General features: G+C 48.0%; 3 protein-coding genes across 6 annotated transcripts in view; 2 read left to right on the top strand and 1 right to left on the bottom strand.

Moving 5' to 3' along the window:
* CRTAC1 (cartilage acidic protein 1) overlaps positions 1-2,020 on the top strand; it is a 166,268-nt gene extending 164,248 nt beyond the window's left edge. For all 4 annotated transcript variants that reach the window (XR_013398205.1, XM_077947067.1, XM_015147883.3 and 1 more), the window contains one exon: positions 1,315-2,020. Coding sequence is in view for 3 of the 4 variants with exons in the window: in XM_015147883.3 (XP_015003369.2) it covers positions 1,315-1,481 (167 nt within the window). In the remaining variant the exon portion in view is untranslated. The remainder of the gene's footprint in view (positions 1-1,314) is intronic.
* Positions 1,214-17,043, bottom strand: GOLGA7B (golgin A7 family member B). Its single transcript, NM_001260720.1, is given in 5 exon segments — positions 1,214-1,439; positions 2,754-2,855; positions 2,941-3,093; positions 7,441-7,566; positions 16,975-17,043. Coding segments are annotated over 5 exon segments (504 nt in total). The 5' UTR covers positions 16,987-17,043; the 3' UTR covers positions 1,214-1,328.
* LOC144331233 (uncharacterized) overlaps positions 16,983-24,443 on the top strand; it is a 19,233-nt gene continuing 11,772 nt past the window's right edge. Inside the window, exon 1 of the mRNA XM_077947119.1 lies at positions 16,983-17,647. Within this exon, the coding sequence (XP_077803245.1) occupies positions 17,123-17,647 (525 nt within the window). The 5' untranslated portion in view covers positions 16,983-17,122. The remainder of the gene's footprint in view (positions 17,648-24,443) is intronic.

The following is a 24,443-nucleotide window of genomic DNA, read 5'->3' as shown; positions in this document are numbered from 1 at the left end:
TTCTCTTCCACTAGAATGTATGCAGTAGAGTACGTTCCCTGGTAGCCCTAGGGGAGGGGCAAGGGGCTTTTGGACATTTATTTACAGGGGGCCAGGCTGGGCCCACGCAGGGAAGAAGTCACGGACCCTCAGGTAGTGAAGACAGCAGGATGCAGAGAAGCAGTCATTGGCCTAGCAGCCAAGGGGAACACACAAACACACTCACACACACATGCACTCACCTGCATACACACACACACTCATACACATGAACAATCATACATACATGCTTTTGCACATGTGCTCATGTACATGTATGCACTCACACTCATATAAAGGCACACTTGTGCATGCATGTGTGCCCATGTATTCATACACACACAGGTGTGCTTACAAATGCACCCACATTCATACATTTGTGCACTGATGCACACACAGGCGCTCACACACAGGCATGCTAACACACGCATACTCACACATTTATGCACACTGCACTTACACACATGTGCACTCACACATACATTCACATGTGCATACATACAGGTTCTAATCTCAGGAAACTGGCTCCAGTTCAGGAGGTTCGGGCCCCGTATGGCTATGTCTCTCCGCAAAGTTTCTCCAGACTCCCATATTACCTCCCAGAGCCCCAGGATGTGTGCCCCTCAACCAGCACCTGGCAGCCTGCAAAGTCTCAAAGTTGGATGCTTCTGGCAAGGCCGTGCTGGCCTCCAGCTCTGGCTGCAGGACAGGAAAGCCATAGGTCTAGAAGAGGTCAGGAGTGGGCTGAACAGCTTCCAACCACGGCACTCGTCTCCCCACACCTTCAATTTGGTGGAGGCGGGATCATAGACAGGCCGGGGCCCTGCAGGGCCATGAGAAGGAGCAGATACTGGGAGACAGCCACAGGACACGGGGCCCAAGAGAGAGAGTCCTGGTGGACATGGGTTTGGGGATGAGGGGTCATGCAGTGTGGGAGTCCTCTATGTGGCAGACCTGGGCCCCTCTCGTGGGGTTGGGAGAGGGGCTGTGGAAGAGAGGGGCCGCCTAGGTTGTGTTCTCCCCACCCCAGCCTTCCTAGGAAGATCTGTCTCTGTGTGGCCCAGACCAGCCCCATCAGGAAGGGAAAGCCCCCAGGTCAGGAAATGGACTGATCCAGCTGGGGGTGAGGGATAGGGGTCATAGGTTGATGGCCCACAGGAAATATGAGGCCCGTCACCCTCCCTCCCACCCCGGGCAGCAGGGTGGGCCCAGAGAATGACTCAGAAGCGGGTGCTCTGGTAGCGCAGCCGCCGCAGGTCTGCGAGGCCCTCACTCCGGCCATACACCTCCCTACAGGGACTCTCGGCCAGTCACCGGGCCCCCGCCCCACCACCCCCACCGCTGCTGCTGCCACTGCCACTGCTGCTGCCGCTGCTGGAGCTGCCACTGCTGCACCGGTCCTCGTAGATGGAGATCTCAATCTGGGGTCGGCGGTTAAGGAGAACTGCGAGCCCAGCTGCTGAGCAGGGGTCGGACATGAACCAGTGGATGGAGTCCGGCAAAGGAGTGGGAAAGTGGGCTTGTGCTGCTGCCTAGACAGTAGGGATGTAGAGGCCTGGGAGCTAGACCCTCCCCAAGCCCATCCATGCACATTACTTAGCTAACAGTTAGGGAGACTTGTGAGGCCAAGCCCTATGCTGGGCACACAGCCGTGATCACAGCAGACAGGGTGGCTGCCCTGATGGAGCTTACATTCCAGTGGGTCTAATGACCATATCTTAGGACACAGATGTGCCCAGGAAGGTTACTGCACAGGAAGTATGAGGACTTTGGTGTCCCGAGTTTAAATCCTGACTCAGGCACTCACAAAGCTATGTGACCTTACACCAGTCACTTAACTTGTTAGTCATCCATTATCGCATCTGCAAAATGGGGATTAAAATAGAATCTAGGGGTTAGTGTGGAGATTAGATGAAATGTATGTAAGGCACTTAGCACAAAACCTGGCACATAGCAAAGGCTCAATAAAAACAAGTGCCTCTCACTGGGCTTTGTCAACACATGATTCTGGGTGTTTGTGGTTTTTTGACTCTGTTTCTCCTCAGTTTTCCAGTAAACTTTATTTTTTAGCAATTCTACTCGTGTTGTTGCTGCCTGGGGGGAGGGATGTGTGCACACCCAGATCACACTATTCCAAGTGGAGGTGGAGTCAGCAGAACCATGCCCCACCCCCTGTCCAGCCTCTCACCAGGACTGAGAACTTGGGGGAGTCACCTCATCCTAGACCTCACGTCTCTCATCTGCGAAAGGAGGACAATGGGACCTGCCACGGGAAATTCCATGAGGACCGCATGAGACCGAGGACCTGTAAATGAATGTGGTGATTTGCATATTCCTGGAGGGGTCTTTGCAGTTAAGGGTGAGCCTGGGCGCAATTCCTGGCTCCCACATTCACCAGCTGCACGACTCTGAGCAGGTTGCTGGGAATAATCAGAGCAACCCACCTGGTAAGATTGTTATGAGAAGTACATGAATTCATATTTTCAAATCACTTCACATGATAGCTGGCATATTCTAAGCACTGATTACATGCAGCCCAACAAGTGCAAACCCTGAAACTCACAAAGCCTCCAATAACTTATGGTGGCGGAGGAGGGCTGAGGACCACTGATGTGGGGAATCCTGGGAAAACCTGAGTGGAGGCCCCTAAGGTGGCCCCGTTTCCTGGCAGCCTCACCGGGATCTCTACCGGTTGGCAGTCCTATGCCCTCACACAGAACAGCCCGGAAGGATACAACCCTCATCCCACGCTCCACGGGGTCTGTGAGTAGGAGGCCTCGAGGCGCAAAGATCTTCTCATTCTGCTCCTGGATGTAGCGGGAAATCTTCTTGAGAACCTGCAAAAAGAGGAGCCAGACAAGGATGAGCGTGCCGCAGGGCAGCCCTGAGGGAGGGGACGCACGGTGGGGCGGGAGGGGCCACCTTCTCATAGTGGGTCTCCATGCAGAGGAAGATGAAGTAGGCCGTGGCGCAGGCCAGGCAGCCCTCAAGATAGGAGCTGCCCCCAATCTTCTCAGCCTCTGCATAAAAGCCATTGAGGGTCTTCACAGTCTCTTCAAAGAGCTGCCGCTCGATCTGGAGGGAGAGAGGGACAGAGCCAGGCTGTGGTTAGCCTCCCTGGAGTGCGCACAGTCACAGGTGGGGCAGGGGGTGACAATGGTGGGGCCATGTAGATGGGGGAGATGACACTGGCACACAGGTAAGACCAAAGAGGCTGCACGCAGAGCAGAAAGAGCACTGGCCTGGGAGTCAGGAGACTGGGGGGCCAGTCCAGACATGGCCATCAACTAACGGGCTGCGTGACCTTGAACTTACAGCTTAACCATCTAGGCCTCAGTTTCCTCATCTATAAAATGGGAATAAGAATGGCTGCTTGTCCTCCCTTAGAAACAGGAAACTCCCATGATATCCTAGATGTTTTCTGCAGAAGATCAGAACAACTTTTCTAGTGATTTTGACACGTCCCATCTTGCCGGTTGTGAGAGAGCTCAGGACTAAATTCATAGGGGCTCTCCATGTTTGGATGGGACTGCATGAGACTGCTTCAGTGAGACCAGGAAGGGGCATTTCTAGCTCAGAGGTCACCCGCAACACCACAGCCCTGTGTGTTTGGACACCTAAGAAGCTGTCCTGCCCGTATCCATAACAGGAATAGCTAATATGTATTAAGTACTTTCTATGTGCCAGGAAATGCACTCTTTCATTTAACCCTCATAACAATTCTGTCAGAAAAGTACTACTGTCATCCCCATTTTACAGGTGAGGACTGCTCTGTGGGCCTAAGACCACACAGACCACGAACTGCTCTGTGGTTCCAGCTGCCACCATCTCTGGCCCCTTCACCGGCCTCCCTGCCCCTGCTCCTGCCCTAACTTCCTGTTAAAGTCAGATTACGTCACAGCTGTGATCAAGAGCTCCCACAATCTTCCCATCTCTCTGCAAGTAAAATCCAAGAAGTCCTTACAATGCCCGCTAGGCCCTCCATGGCCTGACCCTGCTACCCCTGGGCCCATCTCCTCTCCTCCTCACTCAGTACACCTGCTTCTTGAAATTGCCTCAGGCCCTTTGTGTCTGTCTCCTCAGCTGCCACACTTTCCCCTGCAGGCTGCCATGACACCCTTAACACCCACGGGTCTCACCTTATTCAACAGCCTCCCCCTGTGCCCAGGATCATTCACCTCTCCCCAGCACACCCAAACCGCCTAACATCCTCCCCTTATTCTTCTAGTATTTGTTATCTCCTGAGCGAGGTATATTTACAGTTGGCCCTGGAACAACATGGGTCTGAACTGTGTGGGTCCATTTATATGTGAATTTTCTTCTGCCTCTGCCACCCCTGGGACAGCAAGATCATCCTGTCCTCTTCCTCCTCTTCCTCAGCCTACCCAATATGAAGATGACGAGGATGAAGACCTTTTTGATGATCCACTTCCAGTTAATAAGTAGTCAATATATTTTCTTCTCCTTATGATTTCCTTAACATTTTTTCTCTAGCTTACTTTATTATAAGAATACAGCATATAATATACATAACATGCAAAATGTGTGTTAATAAACTGTTTGTGTTACCAGAATGCTCCCAGTCAACAGTAGGCTACTAGTAGTTAAGTTTGTAGAAAGCCAAAGGTTATATCCAGATTTTTGACTGTGCAGGGGATGGGCACCCCTAATCCCGTGTTGTGCAAGGGTCAACTGTATTTGCTTGCTTTTTTATTTTCTACACCATCTAATAAAAATAAATGCCATGAGTTTACTCCTGTATCTCTAGAGCCTAATACATACTCAATAAATATTTAGTGAATGCTAAGTGCTCAATAAATACGTAGTGACTGCTAAGAGAACTTGTCCAAGGTTACAGCTCTGACCCCAGTCTGTGCTTTTCACTGTGTAACACCAGACATCCGGGAAGGTCACATTCCAAACTCAGCAGGTGTCAAAGTGTCAACATTGTAGCCCTATTTTTCACATTCTTTACGGTAGCTTCCTCCCCACACATGCAGCAGGACCAGAACTGCTGATCACACAGTTTAGGGACCTCCCTGCCTCTCTAGGACAAAAGTTTTGTCCAAGAATAGTTAGAAGCTTAGGATTTCCCCCTACACAGACCTGGGGAGAACTCAGAGAGAAAATCCTATGAAAATCCTGCCCATCTAGTCCATGCCACAAGCCCTGCTGCTCCACCCTGGGGGTCACCCCGCTTTACAGGACAAGCATGCCAAGATGAGAAAGAGACCCACATTCTCTCCAAAAGCTGGCTCGGGGTCCTATCAGTACAGACCATCCCTGCCCCCACTTCCCAAACCCATTCAGATCTGCTGGGCTGCTGAATGAAAGGTCGGGATCTGCCTTCTGGCTTCCGCAATCCCAGGCCCACTCTAGGGCAGCCTAGGATGAAAGCTGTGGACACTCCTGGACCAGAAGCAAAACTCAGCAGCTGATGCCTCACAGCAGTCTGAGGTCCATGAGTCACCCAACTAGCTGAGTCTAGAGGCAGAGGCTGTGGGCAGAGCCCTTGGCTGACTGACTTTTATGCCACCCAGCAGACTGTGGGATGGTGCATCCGGCTCTCCCCTTTGCCCGAGGCAGGGAGAAGGGAAAAGCAGCCTGCAGTTCTTCCTTTAAGTCTCTAAGCTTTTCCTGCAAGACTGTGATCACAAAGGCATCCAGTTTGATCTGTACTCATGAAAGATGCAATTGTGTCAGCAAGAAAATAAGAGTCCTGTGAAAAAGCAGAGAGGCAGGGCACTTAAGCCCGTCTGGTACTTACTAACTCCCGTAAGTCACTTCTTTCTGGCCCTCAGTTTCCTCTGCTAAATGAGAGGGATGGACTAGTGTGGAGCTTCTCAAAATTTCATGCATATCTGAATAACCCAAGGAATAGATTAAAACCCAGATTCGGATTCAGTGATCCAGGGAGGGACCCGAGAGTCTGCATTTCTATCAAGCTCCCAGGTAATGTTGATATTGTTGATCCACAGGCCACAGTTTTAGTAACAAAGGCTTCACGGTTCTCAGCTCCAGCTGCACACTTAAATTATCTGAGCAGTCTTTAAACCCTATGATGCCCAAGTCCCCCCGCCAGGAGATTCTGAGTCAATGGTCTGGGAAGAGGGAGGATAGGTCAGAGCAGCAAAGATCACCACTGCCCTGCCCTACCCAAGCTGACGCCCTGCAAGGTTCCTTTATCAAATTCGCAGGTGCCTCTAACGTGCAGCTGAGGATGAGAAGCTGCACTGTTTCTGAAGACCAGCTGAACGAGACCAGCAATTCTCCCAGTGTAATCTATGAACCACTTGATTCTGAGTCACCTGGGAATTCCTCATTAAAAATTAAGATTTAAGAACTGGCATTTGGTCTGGGCATGGTGGCTCACACCTGCAATCCCAGCACTTTGGAAGGCCGAGGAGGGCGGATCACTTGAGCCCAGGAGTTTGAGACAAGCCTGGGCAACATGGCAAAATCCCGTCTCTACTAAAAATACAATTAGCCAGGTGTGGTGGCACGAACCTGTAACCCCAGCTACCTGGGAGGCCGAGGCAGGAAGATCACCTTAGCTGGGAGACAGAGGCTGCAGGGAGTTGCACTCCATCCTGGATTTCCATCAAGGAAAAAAAAAAGACCTGGTATTTGATAGCACAACGGGGTGACTATAATCAATAATAATTTAATTGTACATTTTAAAATAACTAAAACAGTATAATTGGATTGTTTGTAACACATAAGATAAATGTCTGAAGTAATGGATACCCCATTTACCCTGATATGATTATTATACATGGCATGCCTGTATCAAAATATCTCATGTACCCCACAAATATATACACCTGCTAGGTACCCACAAAAGTATAAATAAATAAATAAATATTAAAGTTTAAATAATCATGATTAAAATTCATTTTAAAATTAGGATTTAAAACTATTCGGATTCCAGAGCCCCACCCCTAGAGGGTCTAATGTAGTTGGTTTGGGCTGCAGTCTGAGCATCGGGATTTTTTAAGCTCCCCAGGAATGTCTAATATACAGCCAAGGTTAAGAACAGCTGCTAATAAATAGAGACTCCTGAGCCACAGTTCAACAGCTGAATCAGCACCACTGGACAACACCTGTATCATCCAGTAGGACTCAGGAATTTCCATTTGTTTAACAAGCTCTCTACATCATTCTTAGGCAACTGAAACTTGAGAGCTGCCAGACCAGAAAATTCCTGAGATCCCTTCAGCTCTAACTTTCTATGAGGAGACAGTAAGACAATATTAAGAATCATCCTTTTGATTTTTTAAAACTCATCCTTTTGAAGTGGCCAAACAGGTTATGTGTCCTATGATATTATGTGTCATATGATCCTGGAAAAAAATACATTCCAATAAGAACCTCAGTTCCATCACAGCCCTGGGTTCCAAGTGTAGAAAAAGGCATCCTTACCCGGCTGTCCAGCTCTGGGGGGAATTTGGTCTGGAACTGACAGATGGTCCCATCGCTGTAGTCTCTCTGGATAAAGACCTTGGTGGCCAGTGAGGCGCTTCGCCGGAGCTCCTGCAGATTGTGGACCTGAGGAGACGTGCGGGCCGCAGGTGCTCAGAGTGATCATCCATCTCAGCATATCCCAAACGCAGGGGTTTCCCAGAATGCGGGTCTTCCAGCACTAACACCAGGAAAGTTCCCAGCATGCAGAGACAAGCTGGGCACACTACAGGTGCTCCAGGAGGCCAAGGGAGGCAGGGCTGTGGGGTCTACCCAAGAAGCTGCCCTGAGCTATCCAAGAAAGATATTTTAAAAGCCTAAAGCAAGGCTGGGTGCAGTGGCTCATGCCTGTAATCCCAGCACTTTGGGAGGCTGAGGTAGGAGGATTGCTAGAGCCTAGGAGTTAAAGGCTGCAGTAAGCTGTGACTGCACCACTGCACTCCAGCCTGGGTGACAGAGCAAGACCGCAACTCTAAGAAAATTTTTAACAAGCCTAAAGCAGGGCCAAAGTTGAGCCAAAATGAGAAGTTCTGGAACCAACATATTTTAACAAAAGGAACAAGACCTCCTGGTGGCCGATCCAGTCCTCTCTTTCTCTCTCTCTCTCTCTGTCTCTCTCTCTCTTTCTCTTATTTTCTCTTATTCTCTTTCTCTATGTCTCTCTCTCTGTCTCTCTCTCTTTCTCTTATTTTCTCTTATTCTCTTTCTCTCTCTCTCTCTCTCTGTCTCTCTCTCTCTTTCTCTTATTTTCTCTTATTCTCTTTCTCTCTCTCTCTCTCTCGCACACACATACACGCACACACACACAGCTGAACCTTTCATATTTTCATTCATTCACCAAGTACCAAGCGTTCACTTGTGAGACCCTGTGCCTGGGGAACCCAGCACTGAACAAGACCGATGCTCCAATCCTGCCAAGTGGAATTCACAACAGAGTTGGGGGCAGGTAGCATGTGGGACAGAGGAATACCTGATGCACCCCTGAACTCAGAGACTGGGGTCCAGGCCGAGTTTTGTGGCCCCGGCCAGAGAGCACCCCGGATGCTTTTCACATCCAGCGCTTCTCACCACAGGAAACAAAGGGCCCATGAACAGTGTGGGCCCTTCCCCAAACTTCCCCAGAGAATAGTGTGGATGAAGTGGACTGAGGCCAGAAATGGAAGAAATAGCCTTCCCTGGCAGGAAGGAGAGGGGAAATTTCTGTCCCTTGTGCACATCTGTGGACTTGACATTGACACAGACTCCAGTGTTTGAGGGGAATGGGCTCAATTCCACAGAACACGGCCACTTTTTCCACCTCTCCAGCCTCAGTCACCCACATTCAAGACAAGAATCCCACTGGTTGAAATATGACCAACATTGAGACCACGTGGAGACCAAGCCCCAAAGGCAGAGTGAACAACAGCCAGTTCATCCCATGTAATTAAGCTGGATCCATTCAGTCACTCGCCTCTCATTTATTGAGTCTCTCCTAGTGCCAAGCTCTGGGGGTGCTGAGCAAAAGAGTCTGTGAGCTCCAGGGAGGAAGACAAGTAAATATATAATGAATTAGACAGTGACAAATGCCACAGAGAAGTAACATCTTACCCAGAAATGCTCACTCAGAAAAGGCCTCCTGAAGCCTGTGTTGAGTCATAAAGGAAGGCCAGGGGTTACTAGTAGTAGGGGGCAGGCAGAGAGTGTGGAGAGGGAGGAAAAGGCAACCCAGGAAAAAAGAGAAGCTTGTGCAAAGTGACAAAGACAGAGCACATGGTCTACTAGAGGCAGATTTCAGCAAGACTGGAGGTACTTTGCAGATTAGATAGGAAACAGTGGGAGATGAGACTGTAGAGGAGGCAAGAATCAGATCACAAGGAGCAGGAAAGGTTCCTGCTGAAGGGGAGGATTTAAGATGAAAGATACTTAAACTTGCTTAAACACTGGGGAAAAACTTTGTTAAAGATCAGTTGGTTGTAGATATGTTGCTTTATTTCTGGGTTCTGTGTTCTGTTCCTTTGGTCTATACGTCTATTTTTGTACCAGTAACCCAGACAAAACCTGCTGTTTTGGTTATATAGCCTCGTAGTATAATTTGACATCAGGCAATGAGATGCCTCTGGATTTGTTCTTTGCATAGGATTGCTTTGGCTATTCAGGTTCTCTTTTGGTTCCACATAAACTTTAGCATTGTTTTTTCTTTTTTTTTAGCATTGTTTTTTCCAATCCTGTGAAAAATGATGTTGCTAAATTTGATAGGGATTGTGTTAAACCTGTAGATTGCTTCGGGCTGCATGGTCATTTTAACGATGTTGATTCTTCCAATCCTTGAGCATGGGATGTCTTTCCATATGTTTGTGTTATCTACAATTTCTTTCATCAGTGTTTTGTAGTTCTCCTCATAGAGATCTTTCATTTCCTTGGTTAAGTGTGTGTGTGTGTGTATGTGTATGTGTATGTGTATGTGAGTGTGCGTGTGTGTGTGGCTATTGTAAATGGGATGGGGAAAGGACTCCCTATTCAAATAATGGTGCTGGGAAAACCGGCTGACCATGTGCAGAAGAATAAACTGGACCCCTATTTCTCACCATATACAAAAATTAATTAAAGATGGATTAAAGACTGAAATTTAAGACCTGAAACTGTAAAAATTCTAGTGGAAAATCTAGGAAAAACTCTTCTGGATATTGGCATAGGCAAATAATGTATGATGAAGTCCCCAAAAGCAAATGAAATAAAAACAAAAACAGACAAATGCGACTTAATTAAATTAAAAAGCTTCTGCACAGCAAAAGAAATAACCAACAAAGTACACAGACAACCTACAGAAAGGGAGAAGATATTTGCAAATTATGCCTTTGACAAAAGACTAATATCCAGATTCTATGAGGAACTCAAACAACTCAACAAGAAAAAAAAAAACCATTAAAAACTGGGCAAAGGACATAAACAGACATTTCTGAAAAGAATAAATACTGCCAATAAACGCATGAAAATGATCAACATAAATAAGCATCAGAGAAATGCAAATTAAAACCACAATGAGATATCATGCTACACCAATCAGAATGGCTACTATTAAAAAAACAACAACAGATGCTGGCATAGATGCAGAGAACAGGGAACACTTATACACTGTTGGTGGAAATGTAAATTAGTTCGACCTCTATGGAAAACAGTATGAAGATTTCTTAAATAACTATAAAGAGAACTACCATTCAACCCAGCAATCCCACTACAGGGCATCCTCCCAAAGGAAAATAAATCACTATGTTAAAAAGACACCTATACTCGTATGTTCATCACAGCACTATTCACAATAGCAAAGTCATAGAACCAACTTCAGAGTGATGATCAACACTTGACTGGATAAAGAAAATGTGGTATATATACACCATGGAATACTACACAGCCATGCAAAATAATAAAGTTATATCTTTTGCAGAAACATGAATGGAGCTGGAGGCCATTATCCTCAGTGAACTAACTTAGAAACAGAAAATCAAATGCCACAAAACACACCTTCTCACTTATAAGTCTAAGCTAAACAATGGGTATACATTGATATAAAGATGAAAATAATAGACACTGGGGATTCCAAAAGAGGGGAGGAGGTGAGGGTTAAAAAATTACCCATCAGGTACAATGTTCACTATTTGGATGATGGGTACACTAGAAGCCCAATCACCACCAATATGCAGTATACTCATGAAACAAACATGCACATATACTCCCTGAATCTAAAATAAAATAAAATTTAAAAACAAACAAAAATCTTGGGAAATAATAAATACCTAGGAAAGGTTATCAATAAAGTAGAAGGAGCAGTTAATTGGTAGATCAAGGTCCTGAAAAGGTGGGAATCCAAAAACACTATGTGTGACTTTCCTAAATCCAGGTGAACCTTGCTCTATGTACAAAATGTACATAATCTCAAAGTATTGTGACCGAATTAAATAATGTCTAAGCCCTCCTCTAGGCTTATATTCATTGATTCCTCTAATCAAGGTTTTCTTTGAGGAAATCCCCTTGATATCTACTAGGAACCTATGAAAACTTGGAGAAATAAAGAATTCTTTGGTAATATAAATAAGTTAATTGTTAATGTGTCTGCTCTGGTTAAGGTTTTATAATGTATTTTCAAGAGTAAAGAACAGGGCTATGGCCTTCTTCTGCCCCTGTAAAACCAACTTACAAAAGTCAGTCAATCTGTGGACTCCCCTACCCCTAGAAGACTCATTCTAGCAGTTTTGTGGGAAGAGGACAAGACTGGGGTGAGGGGCCAGTTGGAGGGATGATTCTCTTTCTAATAGTCCATGGGAAAAACTAAAGAGTGGTGAGAAAAGCGGTGGTGAGAATGGAAAGAAAGGAGAGAAACCATTCTGACATAGACTCAGCTTCCTCTCCTCTGACCCATATAAAACCTGCTGTTTTCGTTACTATAACCTTGTAGTATAATTTGAAGTCAGGCAATGTGATGCCTCTGGATTTGTTCTTTGCATAGGATTGCTTTGGCTATTCAGGTTCTCTTTTGGTTCCATATGAACTTTAGCATTGTTTTTCTCTTTTTTAGCATTGTTTTTTCTAATACTGTGAAAAATGATGTTGCTAATTTGATAGGGATTTTGTTAAATCTGTGCCTGAATGCACACATGTGTACACACATATATGTGTGCTGTCCTGAAGGCATGTGTCTCTAGCAACTGGCTAGCTATTGACCAAAGCCATTTCTTCTTGCTCCTAGGCACACAGCTATATTAATTCCCAGCCTCCCATGCAGTTAGGTGGGTCCCTATGACTGAATAGAATGTGAGAGGAAGTGACGAATGCCATGTGTAGGCTTGACTCATAAAGATGTACCACTCCTCCCTGCTTTTTCCCCTTTCATGGAGGCTGGTGGAGCCCTCTGTTGAAGGTAGTGACGCTACAAGTTGGGGAGAGCCTGGGTCCCTGAATCACTGCCAGAAAGATCAATACCTATTGATCAGGAACACTTACCTGGAACTTCACTGAGCAGGATACAAACTTCTATTGTATTAAGCTATTAATACATTAAGATTTGGGGGTGCTACCTTACATAATAAATTCCCATTTCCTCTTGGCTTTGATCCACGGGTTCTCAAGTAGACAGAGGAAGATAGGTCAACACCCTTTTCAGTACCAACAATATCCTGAGCCTTAGACTACTATCCAGGCTCTGGGTGACCAGAGATCTGCTTCTCTCCCTGGAGAGTGTTTGTGAAGGAGCAACTCTTGAGGAGTTGCTAAAGGATATCAGACACATTTTATATGGCAGAGCCTTAGTCTCCCACACCTACATAGAGTACATATATTGCAGACCCATCTGAAGTTGGTGAAGAGCAGGATTTAAGGCAAGGCAGGGTCTCCTGGTTTTCTCCATTCATGGTGGCTTGAGTGTGAAGTGCCAGGAAGTCCTGGTGGAAAGATGGCCCACTGACCTGGGAGCAGGAGACTTGACCCTGGGCCACATGGCCCTGGGAAAGTCTTCCCTTCTCTGGACCTCAATTTCTTCAGCTGGAAACTAAGAAACTGGAACTACATCATTGCTCAAGCCCCTTTCAGCTCTGACATTTTAGAGGTTTTATCAGGGATTATGAATGCAAATGTTTACAGGGGTGAACAATAAGTGGGCCAGGTGGGGCGTGGGGGGCTAATTAGAAAACTGGTACCCCATCTCCAGGAGGCAGATGACTATTGCCACACGGGAATGTATACCCAGGTTGCCAGCACTTCTGGTGTCTCAAAAGAAGCCACAAATCTAGATCTTCTTAACAACAAATATCCTGATTTTTGTATGTTTCTAATACATTTTTTAAATGTATAAGCACTCAACAGACTAAATAAGGCACACCCATGGACCAGACTCATTTCTAGAGCTGCTAGTTTAGGACCTCCAAATAAAGAATCCCATGGCTGGGGCCCCTTGGGCAAGAGCTAAGCCAGGCTCCAGGCCTCTGGCCAGCTACTAAGCTTTCAGCAAGCTGGTGGGGCTTTCAGCAGAGATCCATGATGCTCTGAAATCCTACCGAGGATCTCAAAATATGTGCACACCTCTCTCTGAGGCTGCAGTTTCTGAGTCTCCCCTGGGCATCTCCCAGGAGGTTCTTAACTGACCCAGAGACCTGAGCCTCTCTCCACTTCTCACCTTCCTCAACCCTGCCCCTCTCTCCCATTGCCACCCCTGGCCCACTGGCAGCAGAGTGAAGACAGGGCCAAGAGGCATTTCATAAGGAAGAAAATCAGTGGTAAGACCCATGGGACCAATTTTCAAACTTCAGTGTGAGAAGGAGGGGGAGGCTTCCTGGAGAGTGGGTACCACAGGTCACATATATGGCTCCTGTTCACCTGACAGTCAACCAGCTGGGGTACAGTGGAACAAGCTCTGGAATGCAAATGAGCTCCTTGTCCAGTCTGCCCAAATCCAACAGGAGTGCCCCCCTGGCCCCATCTTCACCCTCATTAAAAACCATCTCATTCCATAGGATGCATGTGAGGCATCAAGAATCAGGAGGTTCCGCTGATGCCAGCACTCTGCTTCCTGGCTGGGGTGTGAAGGAGGAGTGAGGATTGTGAGTCACAGACAGCCAGGTCAAGCCTAAGGATAAAACACCAGCCACAAGGCCTCCCTTCTTCTCAGCCTGTACCAGTGCTCAAGCCTGACCCAATGTCTACTGGTCATTAATTCCAAGCCTCAAAGATCAAACCTCCAAATACCCTGCTTGAATAATGCTACTTGGATGCATTTTAAAATCTCTTAGAGGCCAAACCCCACCACTTGGAGAAGCCCCTCCCAGCCAGGCACTTCCCAGTTGTCCTTGGTCACCTGGACTATTTCCCAGGGCAGACCCTGCTCCCAGTGACACACATTTGCAAAGGTTTGCTGCTCAGAAAATGGGCTCATTGCAGCTTTCCAAATGAGGTCAGTGTATCGCTCAGGAGGCTCCATCCCTCCTCTGAGTTCCTCACAGACACCTCTCCCCTAATGCTAACTCCTAAACAGAAATTAGGGAACAGAAAAGACCCAGTTTCCACCCGTGAATCTCTTCCCTCTCCCTCACCCCTCCCTCTCTGTCCCGATCCCCACCCCTTTCCTCTCCCTCTCTCCTCTCAATACAGCTTCTCCTAGAGCTGAGGACTTCCTATTGAGAATCCTAAGAGAATAATCATGGGAACTGAAAGCAATGTTTTCTCTCTCCCAACAAGTTTGTCCTGGTAATCTCAACTCAATTCTAATAGTAAAAACAGCCTCAGGAGAATGACTCACCCCATAACCCAGAATATGTGCATGTCCTGTGCCCTGGCAGAGCTAAGGCTTCCTGCCTCAGTTCTGCCATCAGAGTCCACCCAAGGCCAAATTGTGAAGTGAGGAATGTTTGTCCTCAACTCCCCATCACTTCTGGACTTTTCTTTGCCCCTCTGTCCCTCTGCCCTCAAACCAACCCAGCCAGGCCAAGCAGGGGGCCTGAGTCGCCACACTCCAGCCCGTCATGACTTCCTTTTCTCTCCATCAAAGCTTCACATCAAGACCTGGAGGGCCCTCCTCTCTATCAGGTGACACAATAGGCTAATTGGATGCAGGAAAGAAAAAAAAAAGCACTGGCCAAAGAAGCAGAAGACTCAAGTTCTTATCCCATCCTTGCCACCTTTTAGCCATATTTTCCTGAATAAGTCTCAGCACTTCAGTTGCATCATCTGTAAAATGGGATAATGATGCTTCTTTGGCTCCTTCACAGGGACCAGGCAAGCTTCTGAACCTTAGTTGTCTCATCTGTTAATTGGGCATAATAATACCATCCTTACCCACTTCACAGGGCTGCTCTGAGGCTTGAAAGAGATCATGCATGCGATAGTGCTTTGTACACAGGAAAGTGCAATATTCTCAGAGGCGTTATGAGCAGAGCCCCTCCCAGGGGAGAGTCATGCATGTCTCACAGCAGCCTCCTGGAAACACCGCCTCAACCTAGAGATGTAGCCTGCTGGTTGGAATCTGTGGACCATGGCAGACCTGTGAGGGAGATATCCTGGGACAGATAGGCCTGTTGGAATCTGTCAGATCACATCGCAGAGGCAGCTGCCTTCTCTGCCCACACTGCTGGCCCAGCCATGCCCATGTAGCTGAAGTTCCCCTTTTCCATCCAACACAGCTCTGCTGCAGTCTGGCAGCCCTATCTGGAAGATAACCAGCTCCTTCGTTTCTCCCTTTATTATTCCTGCCCTCTTCTGTGTCTTTGGTGCTTTGTGAGTACTCTGGGTTCCTCTATTCTAGAAACCAAGCTCCCAGGGTCTGCCCAGGGCTTGCCCCCACACCTAGTCCTGAGAGGCAAGCTCTCCTCCTAGGTAACCTTGTGCCTTGTCAGAACGCCAAGCAATGCCAAGCAATGACACCTTGTTCTGTGGTGGAAACTTGAGTGGAATAACAACAGCCACACTTAGTATTAATGTCACACTGCTCACTAGAATGCCCAGAAGCACTGCATTGAATCATTCAAAGGCCTCTGCGCTCCCCTAGCTCATGCCAGCTGGATTGGAAATGGGGAGACACCACAAAGGAAGTCAACATCAGAACTGGGGAGACCCTGATGTCCTGAGTTTCACTCCAAAAATTCAAAGGCAAAAACTTTCAGCTCTACTGCTGACATGCTGTGTGGAGTAGCAAATCAGTCCTCTCGTTTCTCATCCATCACCTTTACTACATATAAAGTGGGAACATAAACAGCCCAATCTCTGTCCTGAAATGAGGGGGGAGAAGGGCAATTCCTAGGGGTAGAGGGAAATCCCTGACCTCAAGCATTACACCAGGATTCTGCCCTTAGCTAACAGGCCCCTTGGTTCAGACTTCAAGTGCTTGAAGGTGACACATCTATCACTGCACCCTGAAGAAGGCAGAACCTCCCATCAGATGGAGGGGAAATTTGGACACCCTGGGGAAAAAAAAAAAAGAAAAAGAAAAAAACCTCGAATGGGGTAAAAACTCAAGAAGGGTGATATGCAAAAGTGGGGACCAACCGTTTGGGTTCTCAGCCTGAGGATGTCTTTGTCCCCTCCCTCCCGCAAAGGAAATGCGGATATAGAGGTAAGTCTGTCATCCCTTAGCCAAGCTTTAGGGTTCAGAAGCTGACTGCATAGCAACGGCGGCCAGCCGCCTTCCCTCCCCTCACACACGCGCACACACGCGTCTCCAACCCTCTAGGAAAGCGGTTTCAGGACTTGTGAAGTCCAGGGAAGGGGAAAGCCCAGCCTGGGGCCCTGAAGCAACCCTGGCACTAATGCCAACAAGTGTCGCGGACAGCTTAGGGGCTCAGGTGGGGCGAGAGGAAGATTGACACGCAAGGGGGAGATGAGCCCTCACTAAGCCCCTACCTCCTCCCTCCAGACCTGACCCGGGGAATCACCCATCCCACCCCCAACTCCCGCCTCCCCCTTCTGCCCAGCCCGCCCCTAGGGCATTTGGTCCTGCGGCAATCAGGCACTGCCTGCGAGTCGGGCGCTCGCCCCTACCTCAGTGGCCATGATCAGGGGGCGCTCGGAGGCTGTCGCGAGGCCTGGCGAGGGGGGCTGTCCGCGGTGCTGACCCCGGGAGCAGGTGGGCGGCGGCGGCGGCGGCGGCGGCGGCGAGCTGGGGCCCGGGGCGCTGTCCGCAGTGCTGATGCGGGCGCCGCGGGCCCGGGCACAGGTGGGCCGGGGGCGGGCGGGCGGCGGGGTCCGGGCAAGGGGCGCGGCGCTCTCCGCGGTGCTGAGGCAGGCGCCGGGCCCAGGAGGCGAGGCCGCGCCCGAGGCTCCTCACGGCCCGATCGCCCGCTGCCGCGGCTCCTGCAGGCAACGGCCGGGTTTAGCTTTGGCGGCGGCGGCGGCAGCGGCGGCGGCAGGGGTGGGGGCGGCGGGGGGAGGAGGGGCCAGGAGCCGCCGCGGGCCAGGAGGGGGAAGCCGCGGCCCCCAGACTCCGGCGCCGCCGGAGAGGAGCCCCGCCCGGGCCACAGGCTCGGCTCCCGCCCCGCGCAAGGCCCCGCCTCCCCTTCCTGCCCTCCCCCTCGTGAGAGCCCCGGAGCTCTGCGCTCGCTGCCGCGGCCCCCGGGACATCCAGCCTGAAGGAGAGTGGGGCAGGGATTTTTCTGGGGCAAGACGCTTCAGCCTGCGAAGGCTGACTGCTCCCGAGCCTCTCGCAGGCCCCCAGGTGCGACCTCTCTACCTTTCCAGCCACCCCCAGTGCCCCGGCTCTACCCCTCCCCCGCCCCGCCCCCGGCTTCCTCTTCAGAATAATTTCTCTTCTTTCTCTCCCTTTTCCTCGCTGTGTGCTCCCCCCATATACACACAGCCAGGCTTGCACGGACGGCCCCTCCTTTCCCTCTCCTTTGCAGTTCCTGAAACCCCACTAGCTAGACAAAGATCCTGCTGACCGCAGAGAATCATTTCCTTTCTTTAAATACGTGCCCACATTTCGTTCACAGCCATAGCCTGGGGTCACTTCTTTCAGGGAGCTCCAGAATTGAAGCCAGTCTCTCCTTGCTGATCTTCCTGGACCTGGGCCCCACCCTTTTACTCTTCCCTCTCTCCTCTGCAACCCGAGTTTACACACACGCACCACCACTACCACCACCACTCAAAACCACAAGCAGATGGTGCCAAACCGGTATGCTCACTCTCCAAGGATAGCAGGTCTGGCTCTGGTGCCACCTTCACACTTTTGACATCATAAATTCCAACTAAATGAGCTATTTGTTTAATAAAAAGGAGACCAGGCGCAGTGGTTCACACCTGTAATCCCAACACTTTGGGAGGCTAAGGTGGGAGGATTGCTTGAGCCCAGGAGTTCGAGACAAGCCTGGGCAAGACCCTGTCTGCACAAAAAATGAAAACATTCGCCGGACGTTGATGTGTGCCTGTGGTCCCAGCTACTCAGAAGGCTGAGGCAGGAGAATCACTTGAATCCAAGAGTTCAAGGCTGCAGCTAGCCATGATTGTGCCACTACACTCCAACCTGGGCAATAGAACAAGAGCCTGTCTCTTAAAAAATTAAAAATAAGACTGGGTGCAGTGGCTCATGCCTGTAATCCCAGCACTTTCAGAGGCCAAGGCGAGTGGATCACCTGAGGTCAGTAGTTCAAGACCAGCCTGGCCAACATGGTGAAACCCCATCTCTACCAAAAATACAAAAAAATTAGCCGGGCATGGTGGCACATGCCTGTAGTCCCAGGTACTCAGGAGGCCGAAGCAGGAGAATTGCTTGAACCCAGGAGGCAGAGGTTACAGTGAGCTGAGATCGCACCATTGCACTCCAGCCTAGGCGACAAGAGTGAAACTCTGTCTCAAAATAATTAAATAAACAAAATAAACATAAAAAAGGAAACACCAACACAAGTGCCTTTTTACACACCCATAGTACCCCTTGGTCTCTTTGAGGGGTGGCGGGGTGTGCTCCTCTGCAGCTCACTGCTGCCTGAAAGTCTGAAGCCCACACACAGGGAGAACCTGGCAGCCAGGAGACCTGGATTTCTGGCCCAGGCTTTTCCAGCTATATAACCTTGAGCAACTGTCTTGTTTTCTGAGCTTATGGTTCTCTTTCTGTAAGGTATGAGTGTTGGATTTCACTAGACTGTTTCTAGGGCCTTTTGTTTTTTCTCCAACCTTTTATTTTGAAATTTTGAAACAGACAGAAAAGTTGAAAGAATAGTACAATAAACTAGGCCATCTACCTAGCTCCAACAATTGCTTTTTGCCACATTTGCTTTATTGATAGATATAAAAACAGAGATATATTTGCTTAGATTATTAGAAGGTGACAGACATCATGAGGTTTTATCTGTAAGTACTTCCATTCACCATGCATCTCCCAAGAAGAAGAGCATTATCCGAACTAGGCACAATACCATTCTCATGCTTTATTTTATTTTATTTTATTTTATTTTATTTTATTTTATTGTGATAGGGTCTTGCTCTGTCACCCAGGCTGGAATGCAGTGGCACTATCTCGGCTCACTGCAACCTCTGCCTCCTAGGTTCAAGTGCTTTTCAGCCTCCCGAGTAGCTGGGACTGCCTGCACACACCACCGTGCCCAGCTAATTTTTGTATTTTTAGTAGAGACAGGGTTTCGCCATGTTGGCCAGGCTGGTCTCAAACTCCTGAGCTCAGGTGATCCACCCAGCTCGGCCTCACAAAATGCCAGGATTACAGGCGTGAGCCATCACACCCAGCCAATTATCATGCTTTTAAAATTCCCATATCATCTAATATTCTAGAAGTTTGTCACCTCTAAAACACATTAATAGCAATGACCCCTCAAAAATTCCCCCAGAACTTTTCATTTTTAATAGCTAACATTTAGTGAGCACTTACCATGTGCCAGTCCATATGCTACACACTTTACATGTATGATCTTATGTAATCCTCACAATTACTCTGAGTTGTGTTCTTGTGATCTTTTTACTATTCCCACTTTATAAATGAGGGAGCTGAGTAAGTTGCCCAAAGTCACAGGGCTTGTGGGGAATGGAGACAGTTTTCAGACACGGGCAGTCAAGCTCCAGAGCCTGTGTGGTTGATCCTCTTAACTGTGCTGCCTCCCTCTAGCATCTGGTAGACCATACACTAGCAGAGCAATGACCACATCTCCAGCTGTTTAATTTGCAGATGAAAACACGGGGTCCCAGAGGATAAGTGACATGCTAAAGAAGTTAAAGATAGGTGTCTCATTCTACCTTATAGTTTGGCATAGGATTTGGCATAAAGGACCAAACAGAATATCTATGAATCCTGCAGTGGTCACTGGTAATAAATGAGCACATAATCTGATTACCCTCATGTAAATTTCATGGTTCCTCCCACTTGATTTTGATCACATCAATTACACAACCTTCTGGAAACCACTCTCTTAACCTGATGACTAGATATCAGGATGAGGCCATTCAACAAATCTATTCATTCAACATCTATTTGTTGAATGCCTACTGTGTATCAGGCACTCTTCTAGGAACTTGGGATACAGTCATGACTAAAAATACAAAGCCTCTGTCCTTATTGAACTTATATAGTAATGGGGGTAACAATCCATGGCATAAGCAAATATGTGTAAAATATGGCAAGTTGTGATCACTGCTAGGAAGAAAAATGGGATCACTGCTAGGAAGAAGACATGGTAAGGAGATAGTGATAGAGAGGGCTTATTTTAGAAAGGAATAGTCAGGAAATACTTTTTTTGATAAGGTGAAATTTGGGTAGAGCCCTGAAGGAAGAGAGAGACCTAGACATATAGGTACCTGGAGGAAGAGTGACAAGGCAAAGAGGACAGAATCCAAGGGCCCTGACGCAGGACTGGGCTTGGTATGTTCAAAGAACAGCAGGAGGCCAGGCCCGGTGGCTCACACCTGTAATCCCAGCACTTTGGGAGTCCAGGGTAGGTGGATCACTTGAGGATAGAAGTTCAAGACTCAACTGGCCAACATGGCAAAAGCCCATCTCTACTAAAAATACAAAAATTAGCCAGGTGTGTTGGTGGTTGCATGTAATCCTAGCTACTCGAGAGGCTGAGGCTGGAAAATCACTTGAACGTGGTAGGCGGAGGTTGTAGTGAGCTGAGATTGCACCACTGTGCTCCATCCTGGGTGACAGTGTGAGACTCAGTTCCAAAAAATAATAATAATAATAACAAAAAATAGCTGGGAGACCAGTGTAGCTAGACCTGAGGTGAGCAAGGGGAAGAGAGTTGGGAGTTGAGTTCAGAGCGGTAGCAGGAATCAGGTCTTCCAGGGTCTTGTAGGCCCCGATACAGACTTTAGATTCTACTCATAAAGTGAGATGGCAAGCCTAAGGAGGTTTAGCATAGGGGCGTGACATCATCTAATTGCAGTTTTTAAAAGATTCCACTGGATGTCAGAGGGGAGGCAAGACTAGAAGCTGCAAAACCAATTAGGAGGTTGTTAGAGCAGCTCAGGCTTAGAAGATGTGGTGGTGGCTTAGAATTTGGTAGTAGCAGCAGAAGTGGGAAGAAGTGGCCAGATTCTAGAAATAATTTGAAAGTAATGCTGAGAGAATCTTCTGATGGATTGATGTGTGGTATAAAGAAGACAGGCCGGGCATGGTGGCTCATGCCTGTAATCTCAGTACTTTGGGAGGCCAAGGCGGGTGGATCACTTGAGATCAGGGGTTCAAGACCAGCCTGACCAACATGGCAAAACCCTGACTCCACTAAAAATACAAAAATTAGCCAGGCATGGTGGCACACACCTGTAGTCCCAGCTACTCAGGAGGCTAAGGTAGGAGAATCACTTGAACCCAGGAGGCAGAGGCTACAGTAAGCTGAGATTGCGCCACTGCACTCCAGCCTGGACAGAGAAAGACTTTGTCTCAAAATAAATAAATACATAAATACATAAGAGATAGTCAAAGATGATTCTAAGTCTTGAGATCTGAGCCATCAGAAGAAAGGAGTGGTTGTCTACTGAGAGGGGAAGACTAGGGACTGAGTAGGCCTGAAGGGTTGGGGTACACAGCATTTTGGTTGTGTTTTGTTGACTTAGGTTTGAAGTTTGATGTACATGTTATAAGTAAGTTATAAGGGAGGAGGAGGAGTTGGAGATATAACTTCAGGACCCTTCAGTATGTGGATAGCATTTAAAACCATGGGACTAGAGACATCAAGGGAGTAGGCATAACTAGAAAAGCTGTCCAAGAACTGATTCAGGACACTTGGTCACTGACAGGCTGGAAGACAAAAGACTGAGAAGAGGGGCCAGTGAAGTAGGAGGAGACCCAAGAGAGAGTGGTGTCCTGAAGCCAAGCAAAGAAGGCTGGAAAGAGAGCCTTGCCTGCCATATTGAACACTGCTCGCAGGTGGAATAAGATGAGAACTGAGAAATGACCACTGGACTTGGCAGCAAGAAGGTTCACCAGTGACCTTGACAAGAGTTGTTTTAGTGGTGCAGGGATAAGATCCTGATTAAAGTGGGGGCCTGAGAGTTAGCATGGAGGAAAGGAAGGAGAGGCACTGAGAGTGTAAACAACTCTTTCTGCTGCAAAGGGAAGCAAAGACTAGCATGGGGATCCAAGGGAGACATGGAAGCAAGGGAGGTTCCTTTCAAGAGGGAAGACATTAGGGCATGTTTGTCTGTTGACAGGAATCATCTAGTAGAGAGGGAAACACTGATAGGTCAGAAAAGAGAGGGTTAATTGCAGGAGCAAGCCCTTAACAGGCCAGCAGGGAATGGAACACAAGGCAAACAGAGAGGGGATGGCTTGGGAGAGGAGCACAGACAATTTTCCACAGAGGTGAAAGAAGCACGGTAAACGGCCACAGATGGGAGCTGGTTAGGAGGTTTTGTCACATAAAGAAAAACCTGAGCTCCACTCCTGCTCCCCTTCTACTAGCCAATGGCTTTTCACACATCATCCAACCATTACCTCTAGAAAGCTTGGTCCATCATTCAACCAGTACCTATAGAAGGCTTGCTCCATGCCAAGCATGGAGCTGGCACTTCCCGGTGTAGCCCAGAGAGAGTTCTCCCCATTGACGTCACAGGACTAGAGTCTACAGAGGGCTTTGAGATCACTCACGCAAGGACAAATGATCCCTTTTAATATCCAGCTGCTCTGATGGGAAAGAGGCTTTCACAGCCTCACCTTATTTCCCCTACATTGCCTCCAGGGTTGTAACAATCTGGACAGACCTGAAGTCTTAGTGGCCTCAAAGTGGAAGCCACAGACAGAGACCCACGTTCAGAGTGGGGAGCGGTCCATGTTGCGCTGACTCAAGGCTGTGATGGGATGCTAGAGGATGGGATGTTCCCAAATGCAGTCATCTGGACTTTAGCCCCTATATTTGAGGCAGAGAGCTCTTTGAGATTTAATCTGACTAATCATTATTATCCAGCTGCCTTGGGACAATCCAGTCCTATGCAAGAGCCTAACTCTTTGATGTTTTTTAATCATAAATTAATGAGTTCACCCACAAAATAACATCAAAGAAGATCCACTAACTAATTCAGTGTTATCATCCTCCGATCTGCGGCTGCATTGGAAAGCCTCCCAATAAAGGACCACAGCCGGAAAAAGAAACCAACAGAAAGATTTGGAAATCATAATATCTGGAAAGAGATGAGAGAAAAACGAACTCTTGCAGACTGCAGAGAAGCCAGGGAATGAGCTAGCAAACCTCAGGAAGATGAAGAAAAAGCAGGGGAGACAAGGAAATTCTCAGCACTTGGGTCTGGATGGAAAACAATCGCATGAATGCTTGAGGGGGAGCTTGTGGTCTGGAAAGTCTTAAACGGTGTCATCTCACAGCACATTGCGGAGACTACTAGGAAGTGTGTGGCAGGAAACGGCGTCCCTGGAGTCAGATGACACAGGTTTCATCCTCTGGCTCTGCTATTTACTATGTAATCATTAGCAAATCTCAATCTCTCTGAGCCTCAGATTTCTGATCTGTAAAATGATGGCAAGAATTCCCCCTCACCAGATAGAATTCATCCAAATATTAGAGGCTTTCTCTAGATGTTACCTGACTCTTCCACATCTTGTCTTTCAAGAAGAAAACAGGAAAAGATTTATGGTGATGCCTTGAGAGAAATCTTCCCACACTGACATTTCTTGCAGGCCCAGTGGGATTTCCTAAAGCATAGAAGAGATATCGGCAAATATACTTCATTTCACTCGGCAAGCAGTTATTAAACATCCACTGTATGCCTCAGAGAGACGACCATGGGATGTTTCCAACCCCCCAAGGACACCAACATGCAATCGAGAGATGGCCGGGGTCTGTGATAAGTGCTAAGGTGGAGACAGACTCTCCAGAGTTGGGGGCCCAGAAAGGTTTTACAAACTACATGGCATTTGATCGTGGCCTTCAAGGATCAGTGTCAGATCCCCCAGACACCAGATGAAAAACAGTGTGCAAAGGCAAGGGTGCGTGAAAGGTGCCTGGAAACACAACCTATGGAACCTCGAATTCAAGAAAGCAGTTGCCAAGCAGAAACGG

Source organism: Macaca mulatta, chromosome 9 (genome assembly GCF_049350105.2).
Source record: "Macaca mulatta isolate MMU2019108-1 chromosome 9, T2T-MMU8v2.0, whole genome shotgun sequence".
In the NCBI taxonomy this organism is placed as follows: Eukaryota; Metazoa; Chordata; class Mammalia; order Primates; family Cercopithecidae; genus Macaca; species Macaca mulatta.
Note: the sequence above shows the minus strand (reverse complement) of the source record. Positions and strands in the feature narration are given on the sequence as shown.